This window comes from Euprymna scolopes, chromosome 1 (genome assembly GCF_053919585.1).
Source record: "Euprymna scolopes isolate OS-2025 chromosome 1, ASM5391958v1, whole genome shotgun sequence".
Lineage (NCBI taxonomy): Eukaryota > Metazoa > Mollusca > Cephalopoda > Sepiida > Sepiolidae > Euprymna > Euprymna scolopes.
The window spans coordinates 161,124,455-161,143,015 of NC_136482.1; the positions used below are offsets into that span (position 1 = coordinate 161,124,455).

At 35.5% G+C, this 18,561-nt stretch overlaps 1 protein-coding gene across 1 annotated transcript in view; it reads left to right on the top strand.

Annotated features, from left to right (window-relative positions):
- The window catches only part of LOC145277007 (uncharacterized), an 85,918-nt gene that overhangs the window by 26,431 nt on the left and 40,926 nt on the right, over positions 1-18,561 (top strand). Inside the window, exon 3 of the mRNA XM_080128607.1 lies at positions 17,041-17,109. Within this exon, the coding sequence (XP_079984733.1) occupies positions 17,041-17,109 (69 nt within the window). The remainder of the gene's footprint in view (positions 1-17,040; positions 17,110-18,561) is intronic.

Here is an 18,561-nt window from a genome sequence, read left to right on the forward strand (position 1 = left end):
CTGTTTTATTTATATAGATTATTAAAGCTTTTAACTAAAGCAATATTGCAAAGTTTCCTTTACTTGATTAGTCGAACACTCTCCGGAGAATGATTAATAAATTATAGGAATATTTCCCTTTTTGTATTGTTTGGATTATTCGAATTACTGTTCCCATCTTTAGTATTATTTTCACATTTCGGCCGATGTAGCCTCCAACCTTCTTCAGGATTATTTTGTTGAATACAGAAATCTCTCTATCGAACTTGGGAATCTGCACGGAATTTCGAACGGAACCATTTATTGAATCTACTTAGGGTTGTAGCATGCTCTCATTCCGTCAGCTATGACCAGGTAAAACTCTTTACGCAATTTGCAATTGTATTCTTAGTATCGTCTAAATGGAGGAGAAAAAACATCAAACTCCAGAAGAGTATCTCTTATGTAATCCAAACAATATTAATTATTAACCCTAATCTTAGAATCAAGAAACATAATATTTCCTTTATATTAGCGTACATGCCTCAGTGTCTGTGAGATCAAAGACCTTGGCTATAAATCGGAGATGGCTTCAGTTATGGTTTCGAGTCATGTGACAGTTATATCAAGCAACATTTGGTAAAAATGAAAAGACATATATTTAAAAAAATATAATTATCCAGGAACGTGTTTTCTCATTGTACGACTCATCAGCGTGGTCGAACCTAGCGAGATGGTCATCTCTTTGATGTGTTCTACGCTGATTTAGATGCTGTAGACTGTCTAGGTCTTGCCTAGAGGTGTTTTCTGTGACGTTTAAAATGTCAAATGACATTGACTACCTAATGGAAAAAGCAATAAAAAATAAATTGAATCTAGAACTGACTGTTGAAGAACACCACCTGGAAGGGATTAGGGTATTTTCAGGTGAAATAACTATTCCTAATCATTATAGCAATTATGCAACTAACCAATATACTTAAGAGATATAATAGAATCCAGTGTACAGATTTATGAAGAAAGAAGAGAAAGAAATACAACCATATATTCAAACACTAGCGTGTTTGAATATATGGTTAAGTGTTAGTTTTACTAATTTAGAACTACTTTAAAACTCATTTTGCAACCAAATTTCAAACAATTTTTACAGTTCATACGTCACCTTCTCAGCTATATTAAAAAAAAACTTTTAATTTTCGTCCAGTAAAACAAAAGTTATAATAAAATTACTGTGTTCAAGAATTGTCAAAATTTGTAAGGAACTTAGCAACGGTTTCTTCTGATTGGCTGTTGGTTACCATAGCAACCAAATCTGTTACGCTACCGCAAATCTGTTGGGAACGGCGGAGATGATGACGTAACAAGATATAAAAAAACAATGTTGCTAATAATTCACCGCTATCCCGACCTGTTGCTCAGTTGTACTGTCGCTTATAATTCACCGTCGCTGTGCTCAAACGCTAACCTCGTCGGTTAAAAAAAAAATTATTTCAAAGCAAAGCCTGAAAAAATTATGGATTACATGGAAAAATGTGAGCATGAAAAGTAATATACTTAAGACTTAAGCATGGAAATGTAAAAGACTAGTTTTTAAAACTGGAAATAAAAAAGGACGAGATATTCTAGTAAAAAATGTAATAAATTTATAACTTAAAATATTGCAGTATTAATTAAGAATCGATTATATAATGTTAAATTGAATTAAAAATTCTTAATACTACAATATTTTAAGTTATAAATTTATTATATTTTTACTAGAATATCTTGTCCATTTTTATTTCCAGTTTTAACAACTAGTCCTTTACTTTTCCATGTTTAAGCTTAACCATATTATTGTTCATTCTCGCATATTTCTATGTAATAAATATATGAATAACATGAAATTACTAATAAAACAATTATAAACACAAACGCAACTGATCTATATAAGAGCCAGATGCGTCCTAAAATGGAATACTGTTGCTACACCTCGGCAGGATCTTCTCTGAACATCATATCTTGCCTTAACAGAGTTTAAAATCGGCTTCTAAACCTAGTAAAAGATGTCTCTTTTTTCCCCTGCAACCTATCGTCTACAGAAGAGACGTCACTAGCCTGTCGTTATTTTCATGGTAAGTACTCGTCTGAGCTCCAATCTATTGCCCCTTGCCAAACTTTTACAAAAGCACTCGTCCAGCTACACCCACTATCAGCAATTTTCCCCACTTTCTATCTGTGTTCAAATATAAACTCAAGTTTCACGAACAAATTTTTTTTTCCTAGACTTGCCCTCCTGTAGAACTCTGCTCCGTTGACCTGATTTCCAGCTGATTACAATATGATCATTATCAAGTCCAATGTAAACAAGTTCTTGTTAAGCCATCCCCTTAAATAATCAACTCATACCCAATTTACAGCACTAAAGATTACTACACTGTTGTCTCGATGACCACCGTAAACTTATTAATGCTTATTCTCGAGTGGCCTCCGAGCCTTCATAAGTGACGACTTCCTTGCTAAAAAAAAAAAAAAAGCCACGATATAAAATGAAATTAAGAATGTGGACATGGGAACTACTTATGATGAGGAAAGAATAACTCGAATAATCTATATGTCTATAAAAGGTAGAATATATGTATGTGAGGACACTTCTCAACCTATATACTCAATAGATTTTTATCTATAGATTTGTAATTTAGTATATAGGGTATTCAGACACGTGGAAAACATTTTAATCGGTTTTCATTCAGAAAAACTGGCTGCTAAGGGGTTAACATTGAAAACTTGGTACGTGGGTGTCGTCGGATTTTTATCTGTTTACTAACTATTCCACGAATGTGCATGCGTGAATAGTTCACATGACTGATTCATTATGTCAAAAATTAGTACATGTTGAAAACACGCTTTATAGATTGTGTCAAGCTGGTCTAATGGTTATTGTACTTGGCTCACTGTCTTTAGGTTTTGGTTTCGATCGCAGCTGGAGTATTTTTTTTTTTTTACTTACAAGAAGTAAACTGTTTAGAAAAAAGCTTATTACTCAAATGCACATGTCTCAGTTTATGTATAAATTAAAATATAATATTTATGCGTATTTTACGACCGGGCAACGCAGGGTGGCAAGCTAGCATATGTATAGAGTTACCTAATCGGGAAGTATTAAAAGTCCTTAATGGGTACAAATTCATGGGAATGCTGCAACCGGTGTCAGCCACCGGCAAAAAGAAATGCAGCACAGTTGAAAAAACAAATTGGATCTAGTAGAGAGATGACACCAATGGTCTAGAAAGCTGACGCCGAATACATACGCAAATTTACGTCACCAGACAATGTCCTCTCAACAGCATTACCAACAATAAAGGTCACCAAAACAAAGGCCAACAGTTAGACCATCAAATGTGGCTTATCATCGCATTTTTTTTTACTTGGGAGTCACCACTTATCAAGGTCTAAATGTTACTCAAGGATACGGGTTAATGAATGTAAGGTGGTAGTGAAGTAATCGGTAATGGTATAAATTGTGTAGAATTTTATTATTTATGGGGACGGCTAAACAAGAATTTGTTTACATTGGATTTGAAGGCTACCTACCGAGAAGCAGGACAACAAGACAGTGATCATCAGATGGGTAGTTCTGGAAAAGAAGCTTTCTTTATGGAATATGCATTTAGATTTAGGCACAGATAGAGAGTGGGGAAATTCGTTTATAGTGGTTGTAGTTAGTCAAGTGCTTTCTGTGAAAGTTTGGCAAGGGGGACCATAGATTGCAGTTCAGTCAAGCACTTGCCATGAAAATAACGATAGCAATCGATGCAGTGAATGGATACTCACGGTATCAGTGAGAGGGACAGGCGCACAGAAAAGTCTGTTGAGAGGAAGCCCCCGAAACGGAGTCATTCTCTCCTGAAGAATCTACAAAATCAGTAGATCCAGTATGCGGAGCAGCAATCGACGGTAAGCAATTGGGCAACAAGCTGTCTTACTGAAAGCGGGCACCATCACACAAGCAGAAATGAAAGAATTAAATAAATGGATAAGAAGAAGAATAATAAGACAAATTCTTGAAAGTAAATGACATAGTGGCACCAATATTAGTTGGTACTACAGAAAATGACCACATAGAGTATGAGAGGATAGAAAGACATGGGAAGGAACGTGCATTAAGATATCGCCGAAATTATTGGATTAAACATTGAAAACTTTAAAATAGTAAATTAGAATTTTACTTCAGGCTGAAATATATAATTTAAATCCAACAATAAACTAAGTAATGTAAGTAAGATATTCTATTCGTTCCTATGCTATAATTGAACCATATTAGTTTATATATTGCGTATAGTAGTTTTTCTTTTCACTTAAAATATAAAGGTGAAAATAAGAAAATGAATAAAAGCAAAGTCCCTATAAAGTTGGAAACAAAATAAAAATAATTGACAAAAAATAAATAAATGAAATAAATAAAATAAAACAATTCATTCATAAGTTATTTTTTTTTAAACTTTTATTTTGTCTCAAGGTAAATGTATTCTTCAATTGGTGAATTTGGAAAACATCACACCAAGTTCCTATGTGCAAATAAATTTATATGTAAAAACAGGAACCATTTCAATATCGCTTTTCTAAATTTTCTTGGAAACTGTCGCCGAAAATTGCTATTTTTCATTTTATGCCAGAATTTTCTTGTGTCTTTTGTTATTAATAAATATGGCTGACCTAATCAGCGAGCAGGACTATCTCCTCCCTTCTCTCTCTCCATTACGATGTAAGCTAAGCGACAGCTCTCTCTCTCTCTCTCTCTCTCTCTCTCTCTCTCTTTCTATCTCTCTTCTCTTCTCTAAATATTCATTCGTATGAATTGCTTTGTTTCTGGTATCAACTTCTGTCGTTTTGCAATATTTGAAACATTCGAACAGGCAGGGAACAACTCCCCAGATTAATCGCAGAACTGTTATAAATTTGTTTTCGATTCGATGATTGAGATTGGACACGGGACATGTAAACAACGGCACCGCTACGGCACCAGAATCGAACATAGATCTTTCTGTTTGGAATTATATTTATATAACCTGCGACTGTCGGGAAATATTGATAAATTCTTGAATATTTTATATCAAATATAAACTTGATATTTTTCCAATAAAGAACACGATTTGTTTAACAGTTATTTAGTTCTTGTCGATTACCGCATTTGGCAGACATTTTTAATTCACCTTCCTTATGCGTGTGATGATATCGATGAAGAAGTAGAAACATGGATGTTTACCACTTTATAACGCATAATATGTGTGTGTGTGTATGTGTGTGTATGTGTGTGTGCATGCGTATGTATATATATGAAATAGTAATTATATATATGTATATACATATCTATCTATTATATCTATAAAAGTGAACGTATCTGTGTGTCTGTGTATCTGTGTGTGTACATTTCCCTACGCAATAACTTTGTCAATTTTAAGTCTACAGACTCGAAATTTGATATACGGGGTACTGAGATTTGGGAAAATCTTTATGATCCATTTTCGGCCAGAAATTTGGCTGTTAAGGGGTCAATGTTCGACGATTTGACAATGGAGAACTCTACCAAACTCCTCCGACAATTTTGGGTCTAAACACTTGAAATGTTAGATATAGGTTCCTTGTACATGGATCTAACTTAATAACTTGATTTGAACCCCAAACAATAAATGTTAAGGGGTCATAATAGGGGCCCAAGTTAAAAAAATTGACCTCTGCGGTCTCTACCAATTTACTCAGACAATTTCTGGTCTAAACATTTGAAATTTGACATAAAGGGTATTCAGAGATAGAGCAAGCTTTTTCATCGGTTCGGGTCGAAAATTTTTAGTTACCAATATATAAATGTATGTATGTATGTATGTATGTATGTATGTCTGCCTAAAACTTTCGACAGAGGCGACGGCTTTTTACAAGATCAGTATCGTTTTGAAATTCGACCTTTCAAACGACAAATATTAAAAAAATTGGCTAAAAACATTAATTTTTTTAAATTACATTTTCACCCCAAACAAAGCACATTGCCACTTTGGTGTAGGGGGCTAGTATCAGGGGAAACAACTACTGGAGTACTATTTAGGGATTTGGGCAGCAAGATGTTGGTTCACGTTACACTTGAACTTCAGTACAGTTGGGGAAGCAGGGACCTGGAATGGAATTCCAAAGTCTAGCGGTTCTGGGGAAGAAACTACTGGAGTAGAAATATCTTTTACATCTAGGGATCTCTACAGTGTGGGGGGCTGAGATTTAGCAGCCTGTCGGGTTTGTCGAGAGTGTTCACGTCGTGGGGGCACAAGTGCTTGTAGTTCGTCAGAGCATTCACTATTAAAATACTTGTAGAACAGGCAGAGTGATGCAACATTTCGTCGATGGGACAGAGGCTAAAGCTTAGATGCCAGTTCAGGACCTATCAGATGTGCGACTCTCTTTTGAACCTTGTTAAGGAGCGACAGACTAGTAGCAGATGCACCAGCCCAAATATGGCAGCAATACTCCATACATGGGCGAATGGTTGCCTTATAGAGGTACAGGATACTTTCGGGTGTTAGTAGTTTTTTAGCACGGTAGAGAGAGCCTACCTACTTTGCAGCGGCCCTGACAATACTTTCAATGTAATTGTTCCAACTCATGTTTCCTGTGAACGTTAGGCCAAGGAGTTTGAAAGATGTACTCTCAGATAAAGAGTCGTTGGCCATTGCTATAGGTGGTAGAGAAGGTTTCTTGTAATTATTGAATGAAACTAGTTTAGTCTTGGCGGCATTGAACGTGACAATCCATTTTTGTCCCCATTCCACTACAGATTGGAGCTCATCCTCTAGTGTTTTTGCCATTTCTTTAGATATGTGTTCATTTGTTTTCCTATCGTGCCTGTGATAGAGTGTGGTGTCATCAGCATATATACCCATCTCAGAGACAATTTTGTCGGGGAGGTCATTTATGAATATCAGGAACAATAGAGGTTCAAGGATAGACCCTTGAAGCACTCCCGAATTCATATCATATTGTTTAGATGTACGACCGTCGAGGACAATCTGGATTTTTCTCTCATCTAAGAAGGGTTTAATTATGTTTAGTATTCTCCCAGTGATACCGTATGATCTAATTTTCCTGAGGAGACCATCATGCCATACCCTGTCAAAAGCCTTAGATATATCTAGAGCTACTGCTCTGCCCCCCCCCATTTTGTCCCGTGAATGATATATACGTTCAGAGATTACAGTTAGGCTGTCTGCTGTGGAACGGGCTTGTCTAAATCCATATTGTTTGTCAGTCAGAAGTTAAGCATCTGTAAGGTGATGGACTAAAGCATGGTTAATTAAGGTCTCAAATACTTTGACAAAAAGTGGGAGGAGGTTAATGGGGTGATAATTTAATGGGTCAGTTCTTTCGCCAGAATTCTTGAATACTGGTACCACAGAAGAAGTTTTACAACAGCATGGAAAGCAAAATTCATTAAGGCATTTGTTGTAGAGTTTGGAGAGAACTGGAGCTGCTTCGGCTGAGCACTTTTTTAATAGCACAGCTGAGATGAGTTCGGGTCCACATGCTTTGAAGTGACAAGGATTTTTATGATATCATGCACTTGAGCAGGGGTGATTTTCAGATCGTCTAGCATGGCGTCTGTCCGCATAGGAAAGCCAGGTAGGGGGTGGTTGGAAGGGTCCAGCCTGGATTTTGAGGCAAACCGACTGGAAAGCATGCTAGCCTTTTCAGTTGCTGAGCAAACAACCTCGTGATTGTTGGTTAGTGGGGGAATTGTTGATTGCCCATTATTTACTACACTGTTGTAGATTTTCACGAAGTCACGAGTTCCTAGTTTTTGTGCTTCGATGCGTTTTTTAGTGGTTTCCGTAAATTCTCTTTCAACTGTCGCTATTTCTTTCTTAACGTTACTTCTAGCTTCTATATATTTCTGTCTGTTTGAACTGGACTTATGTCGGTTAAATCTGCGGTATGCATGCTGCCTTTGAGCAATGGCAGTTGTGCAAGTCGAAGTAAACCATTGGGGAGAGTGGGGCTTGCTATAAAATTTCCGCATGGGAATATGTGCTTCGATTATAGTTTTGAACCATTCAGTGGTCTCATTTGTGCACTGTTCAGCAAGAAGAGAAAAAATATGGGGCATCTCTGATAAGATCTTTGATGGCTTCCCAGTCAGCCTTTTTATGATATCTCGTTGTTTTGAGCACTGGCTCTTCCGTCTTAGCTCTAGTATTTAGGGCGATTTCAACCATTATCACTGCATTCCCAAGTGGGCTGTCGACATTCGTTATACAATAATCGGGAACTGTGGTCAAAAACAGATCTAGAAATGATGCGTGTTGTTCTTACTGGTCAGGGAAACGTAACCATTTGTGATAGGGAATGAGATATAGAAAAGCTATGAGTTGTTCTGCCCGCTGCATCTGCATTAATATCTTCACCTTCAACTGAGCAGTTTTCTACAGGGGGTCGCTTTTTCGCCGATATTTTTGAAAGTTATCCTCTCCTTTTGATTGTCTAGCCTTAATTTACAAATAAGTCACTTCCGGTTTGACGATGGTCATAACAGCAAAGGGATCAGTTTTTTTCCCGTTCTTTTCCTCCTTCGCGATACGGGCTCGAGCCTGCCTTCCTATCTTTTTTTTGCTCAACATCCTCATCCAAACACCCGGGCAACGCATAGGTCAATTTTTTAAAAACTTTGATTCTAATTGTGACCCCTTAACATTTATTATCTTGGTCTCAATCTAATTTAAAAGCTTTATTCATGTCCAAGTAGTCTACGTCTAAAATTTCAAGAATTTATACCCAAAATTGGCGGAGGAGTTTAGTAGAGTTTTCAAAGGTCGAATCGTTGAACTTTGACTCCTTTACAGCTAAATTTCTATCCGAAAACCGATTGGAAGGACTTTCCCAGATCTCAATACCTCTTATGTAAAATCTTGAGTCTGTAGATTGAAAATTGACAGAGTAGTTTGGTAGGGAAATGTACATACAGAGACACACACAGAAAATTTCACCTTTATAGATATACTAGCGGGGAGTACCCGGCGTTTCCCGGGTGTTTGGAGGTGTGCATGTAAGAGGGGGACCCTGTTTTGATATAAAAAAAACACGATGTTATAAAAAATTAGAAAAAAAACAAAACAAAGCAAAACTGCGAACAAATGTAAAAAAGGTTTATGTAGGAAGACAGGCTCAAACCCGAAGCATCGAGGCTAAGGCGGAAAAAATACCTGACACATTACGCCAAAGAGACACACAATTGAGAACGGATAAAATTAACGCTTCAAAAATACTCGCAGGTGGTTGAAACTAATGTCAACTTTTTCTAGGTAAAACATGACGTCATTATCGTAGTAGCAGAAGGAGGCCGAGTTTAGGTTGAAGGAACACACACACACACACACACACACACACACACACACACACACACACACACACACACACACACACACACAAATTTTAGCTTTTATACTTATAGATGGCCCCCGTCTTGGTTTAGCTAATATATGATGCGTAAAATTGAAAGGAATAAAAAACAAAACGAACGTGAAAGAATATCAAAGGGACAAAAAGGCAAAAAAAAAGAAGAAAAATCCCCCAAAAGTTACCGCGTAAAATGCAAATATGTTTATTTAAATCTCATTTTTTTTTAAATGGAAAAACAAAATTAAAAAAAATAAAACATTCCGTGCATAATTAAAATATGTTTATTATATTTTATTTATTTATTTTGCTTTGTTTCAATGAAAAAAAAAAATTAATAAATAAAACCAGAAAACCGTTTTTTAAATTTTTTTAATATTGTTTTTTTTTTTGGTCTGTTTTGTTTCTTTTTTTATTGTTTTCTTTGTTGTCGCTGTTAACCAATCTGAATTTCGCCTGATTCCAATATCGATAGCGTAATAGTAATTGTGCTAATGAAACTCTCAGAAATGCAATATATAGAAATAAATAATGAATAAGTAACTAATCCGAAAATAGGAAGTCAGCTCTCCCCTCTAGTATCACGTATGAAATCAGTGCAAACATAATAGAAGCATAAAGACAGTAAATAAAATATTAAAGCGACTAATCGATGCAAGATTTGAAGAACGCTGGTCGCTGACTGTTAAAGTTTTATTGTAAAAACTGGAATCCAATGTTAGTTCGTTTCGTTTTAGTAATCCTTCGAATCGCACCCCCACCCCACTACAGAAAGAGAAAAAATATAAATAGAAGGGAAAAAAGGGGGAAAAAGAAGAAATTTATAAAATGGCACAAGTAATCCACAGAATCAGTGCAAACATAATAGAAGTATAAAGACAGTAAATAAAATATTAAAGCGACTAATCGGTGCAAGATTTGAAGAACGCTGGCAGCTGACTGTTAAAGTTTCTTGTAAAAACTGGAATCCAATGTTAGTTTTTTTTGTTTAAGTAATCCTTCGAATCGCAACCCACACCCCCAACAAAAAAAAAAAAAAGAAAAAATATATAAAGGGAAGAAAAGAAGAAGAAATTTATAAAATGGCACAAGTAATCCACAGAATAACTGAAATGTAAAGTCGTTTCACCCGATGGAAAAATGCCAATCCATATTTTTTAAGCAACTAAGAACTCAAGTCGGTGTTCCTCGTATATTCCCCTGTGGACGTATTCGCAGCGGCGTTAAGTGGTCGCGGGTGGAGTATGAATCGAATAGGGAGAAAAGATTTTACAACTTCCATTGATTCTAACCGATTGTGGCAGTGAACTCTTACCGGAAAAAATATAGAGATGTATGAATATCAAGGAACTGTAAGTGTAGTAGGCCTATAGCACACCTCAGATCCTGTGCTGAAGTGTGGGGACATTACATTTGAATATAATGTCGTGATTTTTAATCCTATTACTGTCAAGCTCACACGGGGAAAAATGAGTTCATTTTATATATATATATATATATATATATATATATAATATATATATATATGTATAAGAATAGAATAGAAGATAGAATAGATAGAAGATAGATAGAATAAAAGAAGAAGATAGATAGGAGATAGACAGATAGAAAAGAAAAAGATAGAAATAGAAGATATATAGCAGAGAAGAAGAGAAGATAGATAGATTATTATAAAGTCGTGATTTCAAAAGTAAAAAAGTGTTTGTGTACCATCAGCTAGAACCGAAACCAAAGCTATGGCATTCAAAACTGTACCAACGTAACACGCATATGAATAGATTAAAAATTAAAGATTAAAAATAAATTAAAATGAATGTACAAAATGTATAACAATTTTTTAATTTTGACCCATTTTGACCCCTTAAAAACTATTTTAACCGGCTAAAGACCCATAAAAGAACGGTCCGTAAAAAATCCAATCATTTGAGGCCCCTAGCGCCGCTCTGCGACTTTTGGAGGAGATAGAGTTTGAAAATATGGAGACAGACTGACATATTGCTTTTTATATATTAGGTAACAATTTTTATTTTGGTTTATAAAATTAAAAGTAATATTCGAAAATAAATGGTTAAAACCGTGTAACTTTTTCTTTTACTGTATCTGTTTTTTTTTTCGCGTTTATATGTTCTTATTTTTAAGTGAAAACACGTTTAGTTTGCGAAAACATAGCCAGTTTATGCTACGAAGTGTTTGCAGGTACCTTACACCTCATAAACTAACATGTTTATCTTCTAACGTATTTTCTCAAATGCCAACTGGAAGTGTTCATCCGAACGTTTCTATTTGCTAAAACATTTTTATTATTATGAAACAAATAAAGGAAATTTCCTTGGAAATATAAACACTCTGTCAAAAGTGAATACCTAACACACGTAAAACATTTTTGTTAAATTATCCAGGTGACTCCGCGTTGTCTGGGATTGAATAACGGAGCCTATTTTTTCTTGTTTTTCGCCCAAAACAACATAATTATTGTGATGTACCAAAAAAAAAAAAAAAAAAAAAGCAAAAAAAAAAAAAAAAATGGGTCAAGAGTGAAAGAAGAAAGAAATCGATTTTTCAATACTTTTCATGAATATTTGTTAATTTTAACTGAAAACTTCTATTTAGCAGATCATTATTATTATTATAGCTTATAATAATAAGTGGAAAAATTATTCCCAAAAATGGTGAGACCGCATCTTGGCGAAAATATAAAAACCGAATTGCAGGATTAAGGCAGTTCAAAATGACGTACAAGCAGATTTTTGATATTTTAAGAAAAGAAAATATGAAAACATCTCTTTCCATAGTGAAACGAATTAGTCAACGGTTCGAAGTCGAACGCTTGGTAAAAGGGAAATCTGGATCTGTTCGTCCTAGAGCATCCACTTTGAAGGATGACCACAGGCTAAAAATAACTGTTTTGAAGAAAACTTATATTGACCATAGCAAAAAATTCAAGACAGGAGCTGAAAATTCTCTTTCTAGATATACAATATATAGACGAATGAAAGAAATAGGATTTTCCTCTAAAAGAAGCCATTTTTCTCTAAGAAGAACATCAATGATAGAAAGAAATTTTTCTCGTGGTATGCCAAGAAAGATACAGACTGGTTCAGGAATGTTTTCTGGGTAGATGAATCAAGATTTTGTCTTTGTTAGTGATGCTCCCGATGCCCCCGAACAGTGCAATCGAAGAACTGGAGAAAGATTTTCGCCGTTGCATAAAAACGACAATTAAACACGGGAATAGACGGATAATGGTATGGGGAACTTTTACTGCAACAAGGATAAGGAGTTGGGGAACTTATTAGATGTGAGAAGTCAATCAATGCAAAGGAATACAATCGAATATTAGAAACAGGACTGTAACTAAGTATCCAGAAGCTGGGAATATCCCAGAACATTATTTTTCAACATGATAATGCCCCCTGCACACATTGCTAAAGTCACAAAAAATGTTTTTCTGATAATTCAATTGATGTGATATTTTAGCTAGATGAATGATTTAAACCCAATCGAGAATATTTCGTCCATAATATCTCGTCCATAATATCTCGTGCATTGGCCAAAAATACTTCTGAGAAACTGTGGGAAGCTGTGCAAAGCGGATGGAATAACATCTCCTCTTCACAGTGTTCCACTTTGGTTGAGAGCGTGTCTAAAAGGATTGATCTTATAAAGTAATCAAAAGGGAATGCGATTCCATCCTAAGCATTTATTAAACGAAATGTCTTGTTCTGTGTTATTAGTCTCGTTTAAGTTTCCTTGTTCAATTGTTCTTTGTTCAATATAGCTTTTAGTGCAATAAAATTTGTTTGGTCCATTTTTTTGCGCACAAGTGTATGCTAATTGATTTTGACATCACAAAACTTAAAGTAAAAGTCAAATTTGCTATACAATGAGATATGTAGTTGGTAAGAAATGGACACTGAGTAGTAAAAAAGCCTACCGATTGTGGTATGTTTTTGTTGATTTTGGGGTCAAAGTGAGGTTTATTCTCTTAATGTTAGGAATTCATTTATAAGTCAAACAGGAACTAATAAAGTTGCATTATTTTACTTACGTTGCAGGTTTTTAGAGCAAATTTATTAGATCATCTTACAATCATTTTAATCTAAATCAACTCAACGGATTTACATATGTCTCCATCAAATCTGCATAATAAACAGTAGTTATCCAAGCAGTATATTACAAAGACGAAATACCCTTTCATCGAAATTATCAGGATTGTATATTATGGATAGTTCTTATTTAAAATGAACGGTCGTGATAAATTTTTTTTTTAGCAAACTACCTGATTAACAATTACTTATTGTGCAGGTTCTCTGAAATCCGTTCAGTTGTTTGGAGCATAAATTATTGTATAATAAAAATATTGAAAAAATTTAGCCGACGTTGTTTAAACAATCCAAATGTGTTTTGTTGTATTTGCGAGGAATATGCGTTGCAATCCAACAGAAATTTTGGAAGTGTGCTTATCTTGCTTACTTCAAGATCAAGATAAGGCCGTAATCATATCGTTCCGCGACGCGACGCGTGACCGACTTTGGCATGATTTCAAATTGCGATAGAATCTCTCCATGATGTGCTAGAGACCTAATTTTTTTTTGTTGATTCAGAAATTGGATGGAGATGACGTTTATAGCCTGTAAAAATCTTTGTTGAGACTTTTTTATTTTGGCTATTTCCACCTCTGGGCCCACTGTGGCACGGGCACCCCATATTGCATGCAAGCAATATGTTGAGTATCTTCAACAGTGGACAAAAAAGAAAAAAAAAGAATAGAAATTCACCCCGCTTTGGTATTCCAATGGTCCGGCGTGAACCGAAAAACCATTTCGATGACTGCTAGTTCTCTGAAGTCAAAACGAAGGGAATTAACACGAAGAACAGGAACGTTGGTTTATCCAAGCCTCAAGTCTGCAATTAGGCCAATTCCACACTGCAATGAAATTTCTGTTCCAGTGTTTAAATGCTTGCCCGAATTGGAATTGCCTGGTTCTAAGGAAGACCAAGCATCTGTTTTGTCCACTGACCGTAGTGAAGCCACTGTTTCAGATGTCAGTTTTCCTCCTTCTTCACTACCATAGATTTTTTTCTCAAGGAGAACTTAATAATCTGATTAGAGAGCTCAACTTTTTCAAAGAATCTTCTGAACTTTTAGCTTCAAGACTCCAAGAAAAAAAATATCTGCTTCCGCCTGTAATTCTTATAACCTTCTATAGAAAACACTATATTGAATTCTTGCCATATTTCACCCAGGAAAACGACATAATATATTGTAACGACGTTGCCGGTCTGCTGCGGCAGCTTGGTGTCGAACAGTAAGATTAACATTTTTTTATAGACAATTTCAAAAGAAGTTTAAAATGTGTTCTTTACAATAGAAACTTATACGGATAAGTTTCTCTAGGCCATTTAACGTCCCGCAAAGAAAAATATGATGAAATCAAATTTTTTCTGGAAAAGACAGACACCACCAATGGATCATATGTGTCGATTTGAAAATGGTTGGGTTTCCTCTCAGGCTACAGGGTGGATACACAATTTCCTTGCTTCTTGTGTTTGTGGGATAGCAGGGCAATAACAGAGCACTGGATAAAAAAAAATTGGTCCGGTGCCCAGTGAACTGATTCCTGGCTCTTTGAATGTTCTAGCTACTCCTTTGGTTGGGCGTTCGAAAATTTTGTTTCCTCCTCATCACATAAAACTTGGCACCATAAAATAGTTTGTGAAGGCTCTTGAGAAAGATGACGACTGCTTTAAAAATATTTGCATGAAATTTCCAAGCCTAACCATAGAGAAATTGAAAGCTGAAATTTTTGATGGGCCCCAGATTCAAAATTTAATGAATGACGCAAATTTCTTTCATTTTATGAATCCTGCAGAATTGAATGCCTGGACGGCCTTTATGAATGTAGTAAAATTCTTTTGGGGGAAAATAAAGGCGCCCAACTACAAAGAGTTTGTTGAAATATTACTCATAAGTCTCCATCAACTGGGTGCAAATATGAGCATCAAGTCCCATTTTTTCACAGCCATCTTGCCTGTTTTCCAGAAAATCTGGGTGATGTGAGCGATGAGCAAGGAGAGCGCTTCCATCAAGACATCAGCGACATGGAAGTTCGCTATCAAGGTTGTTTGGATGCCACCATGCTTGCAGACGACTATTGGTCTATCAAGTACAATGATGGCGGAATTCCCCATTTTAGAAAATCAGTAAAAAGTCAATTTATGGACAATGATGTCTATGCTTAGATTTTTTTTAAAACTCCTAGCTTTAATTGCGAACATTTTGATGTAATTTCATGTCTTAAAGTTACCTCAATATATTCTTTCTTCGATTTGCCAGTTTTTATTGTAGCTATCAGCTTCCTACAGAGGGAGGGGTATACCATAGCAGAAAAACTAGATCTGATAGAAAAAAGTGACAGCATTTCTGGAATCAGCGCTTTCAAATCAGGTAAAAAACAGCTGAAACATCTTAGTCACCATGACAATTTTTTTTGACCAGTGTTATTTAAGAAGACGACTCAATATGAATTTATTTACATTAGACATGAAGACGACCATGTTATAGTCAGCCGGGAAGTAGATACAATATTGCATTATACTAGCAAACAAACTCTGCTCATGAAACTTTCGTTTAGTTTAAGGCACAGATAGAGAGTGAGGAAAATTGTTAATGGTTATTGTAGCTAGGCGAGTATTTGTTGCGAACGTTTTTCAGCGAGAAATCATAGATTGGAGCTCAAGCACATGCCATAAAAGTAACGATAGAGCAGAGATAGAGTCGCATCGTCTCTTATGCGAGAGAGATGTAGTAGGGAGGCGAAAAGGTCATCGTCCACTAGACTTAAAAGTCGGTTTTGTATCGTATTAAGACAGGAAAGGGTGTTCTGAAGAGCTCCAACAAAGATGTGGCAACAGTACTTCATCTTAGGACATATCTTAGGACTCTTGTACAAGCAGAGAATTACGTCGGGAGTGAGATACTTTGGAACGATCTCACCATTTTTTTCAGTGGTTTTGGCAATGGATCTGATGTAGGTCTTTCAATTCAGATCAGAAGTTTTAATTTTCACATTTAATAACATAAAATGTTGTAATTATGTCAAATAAATTATATATGAGGAGGTGACATTAATTGAGATAGATTTAGGTATAGTCATTAACCATTTTCGGGACGCATCCGGCGCTTCCCGGGAATGATTAAGAACACCTGCGTACCCCTGCGCATTTCTGTTACTATTTTATTTAATTTTTATATCTTTCAAATTCGAATAAAATATAATACCTTTGAAAATTATAATTCCTTTTTACGTAGAACCAACATCAACTAAGTTTGAAATTTACTGACTAAACACGCGAGAAAGGTCAATCGTACATCGACCGAATCACGTAATTTTTTTGTGGGAATGTAGCATACAACGCATTTCTACTAAATTTCTGTTTGTGATTATCTTTAAGGGTGAATTGCCATTGATGAAGTAAGAGATTTTGAAGATATTTTGGCGGTTTTAATAATATTTTTCATGTTCAAAATATATACATATGATTCGTACTAAAATCTACGAATAAAGTAATGTCCAATAAAGTTTTAGTTTTCGATCTATTATAAAATAAATTTGTAACTTTATTATATGCAATTTCTACAAAATATTAATTTTGTTTATTGTTTTTATATAGGCTGAAAAGATCCTTTTTATGATTCCTTCAAATTCTGCCAAGTTGGAAGCTCTGCGAATAATGGAACCGGTAAGAATTTTTCATATATATTTCCTTTTTGATCAAACAAAATGATCTGCACATTTCGATGAAAGAGGTTGTTTATTAATCTGCCAGTTTGTCGATCTGTAACCCTTGCAGCAGCATTTTAGATACAATTGTCCATCATTATAAAAGAGTCTATCTACCAGCGGTTGGGGGTCGGGATTGACTTGCTCTCCATTACATCAAGGTGTATGACAAAGCCGGAAAGGGGGGGAAGAACTGGCTCCTTATAAAAGGGGCACTTCGGTCGGATACTAAAATAGCCGAGAATAGACACGTAAGATATTTCCGATAGAGAGTTTACTTACCTGGTTGGAAATAACCCCACCTTCTGAAGGAGCACGTAATGCCTGGAAAAGTACACTTTAAATGACCAAACCAGATCTCAAACTGACAAAAAAAAAAAAGGGGTTTAATGATTCAAATATGTGATTAGATTGCTAGAATAATGTTAAGACGAACCTCAGCCACTATTAAAACTACACTTAAAAGTAGCCCTTTTCAGCATATTTTATAATACGACAGGTAATTTAAACAATAAAAAAATGTTCCTTTTCTCTACTAGATTTTTTTCTGGGCTACTTTTAAGCGGGTCTCCCTGTCTTTGTCATGCTTAAGTTACAAATAACATTTTGTTGGCCGATAATAGCATTTTTATCGCCTAACACTGATAATAGGAAATAGCCCGAAAAAGTCGCCAATAATACACTAAGACTTTCAATTGCAAAATAACTAGAAAAAATGGGCCAACCAACAGCGTGCCAAGTATTTTCTGGATTAATTCACGCAGGACTATATAGAATTAAAGGAAGGCTCTATAGACTGGCTAAAAAAAAGGATCTCTACACGATGATCAAGAGAGTTTTATAATGGCTGGCCAAGATCTAAGTTTGATGAACAATGCTTTTAAGTAGATGAGTGGTGTCAACAATAACAATAAGTGCAGGTTCTGCCACACAGAAGTAGATAGTGTAAGCAATCTGATATCAATCTATAAGGTTTTGCTGAGGGAAAACAATGCACCTATACAATGCAACACAATGGAGTGTGGAAATATAACCATTGGATGATCTGTAAAAAGTTGAATATCGAATGCAACAACAAGACTTTGGTACATATAACAGAAAACAAAAACAGTTGGGAATAAGTCATACACCATCCCCTATGACTATACAATTCCTACATCTACATACCTAGAAAACAGAACTATTAAACCTGACATAGTGATATGGGACAAGGAGAAAGAAGTATCCTTAATAGAAGTTAGTGTGGAGCCACTCTTTAATTGCCACTGCTCCCAGGCCCACTCTGACCCCGGAGTGGTAGTACCTGTTAGGGTCCCAACTATGGGTTAAATATAAACCGAATTGAAAAAAAAAAATTCTATTAAAAAAATTGTTCTTCAAAATCACTGGATTCGGCATTAAATAACCTGAA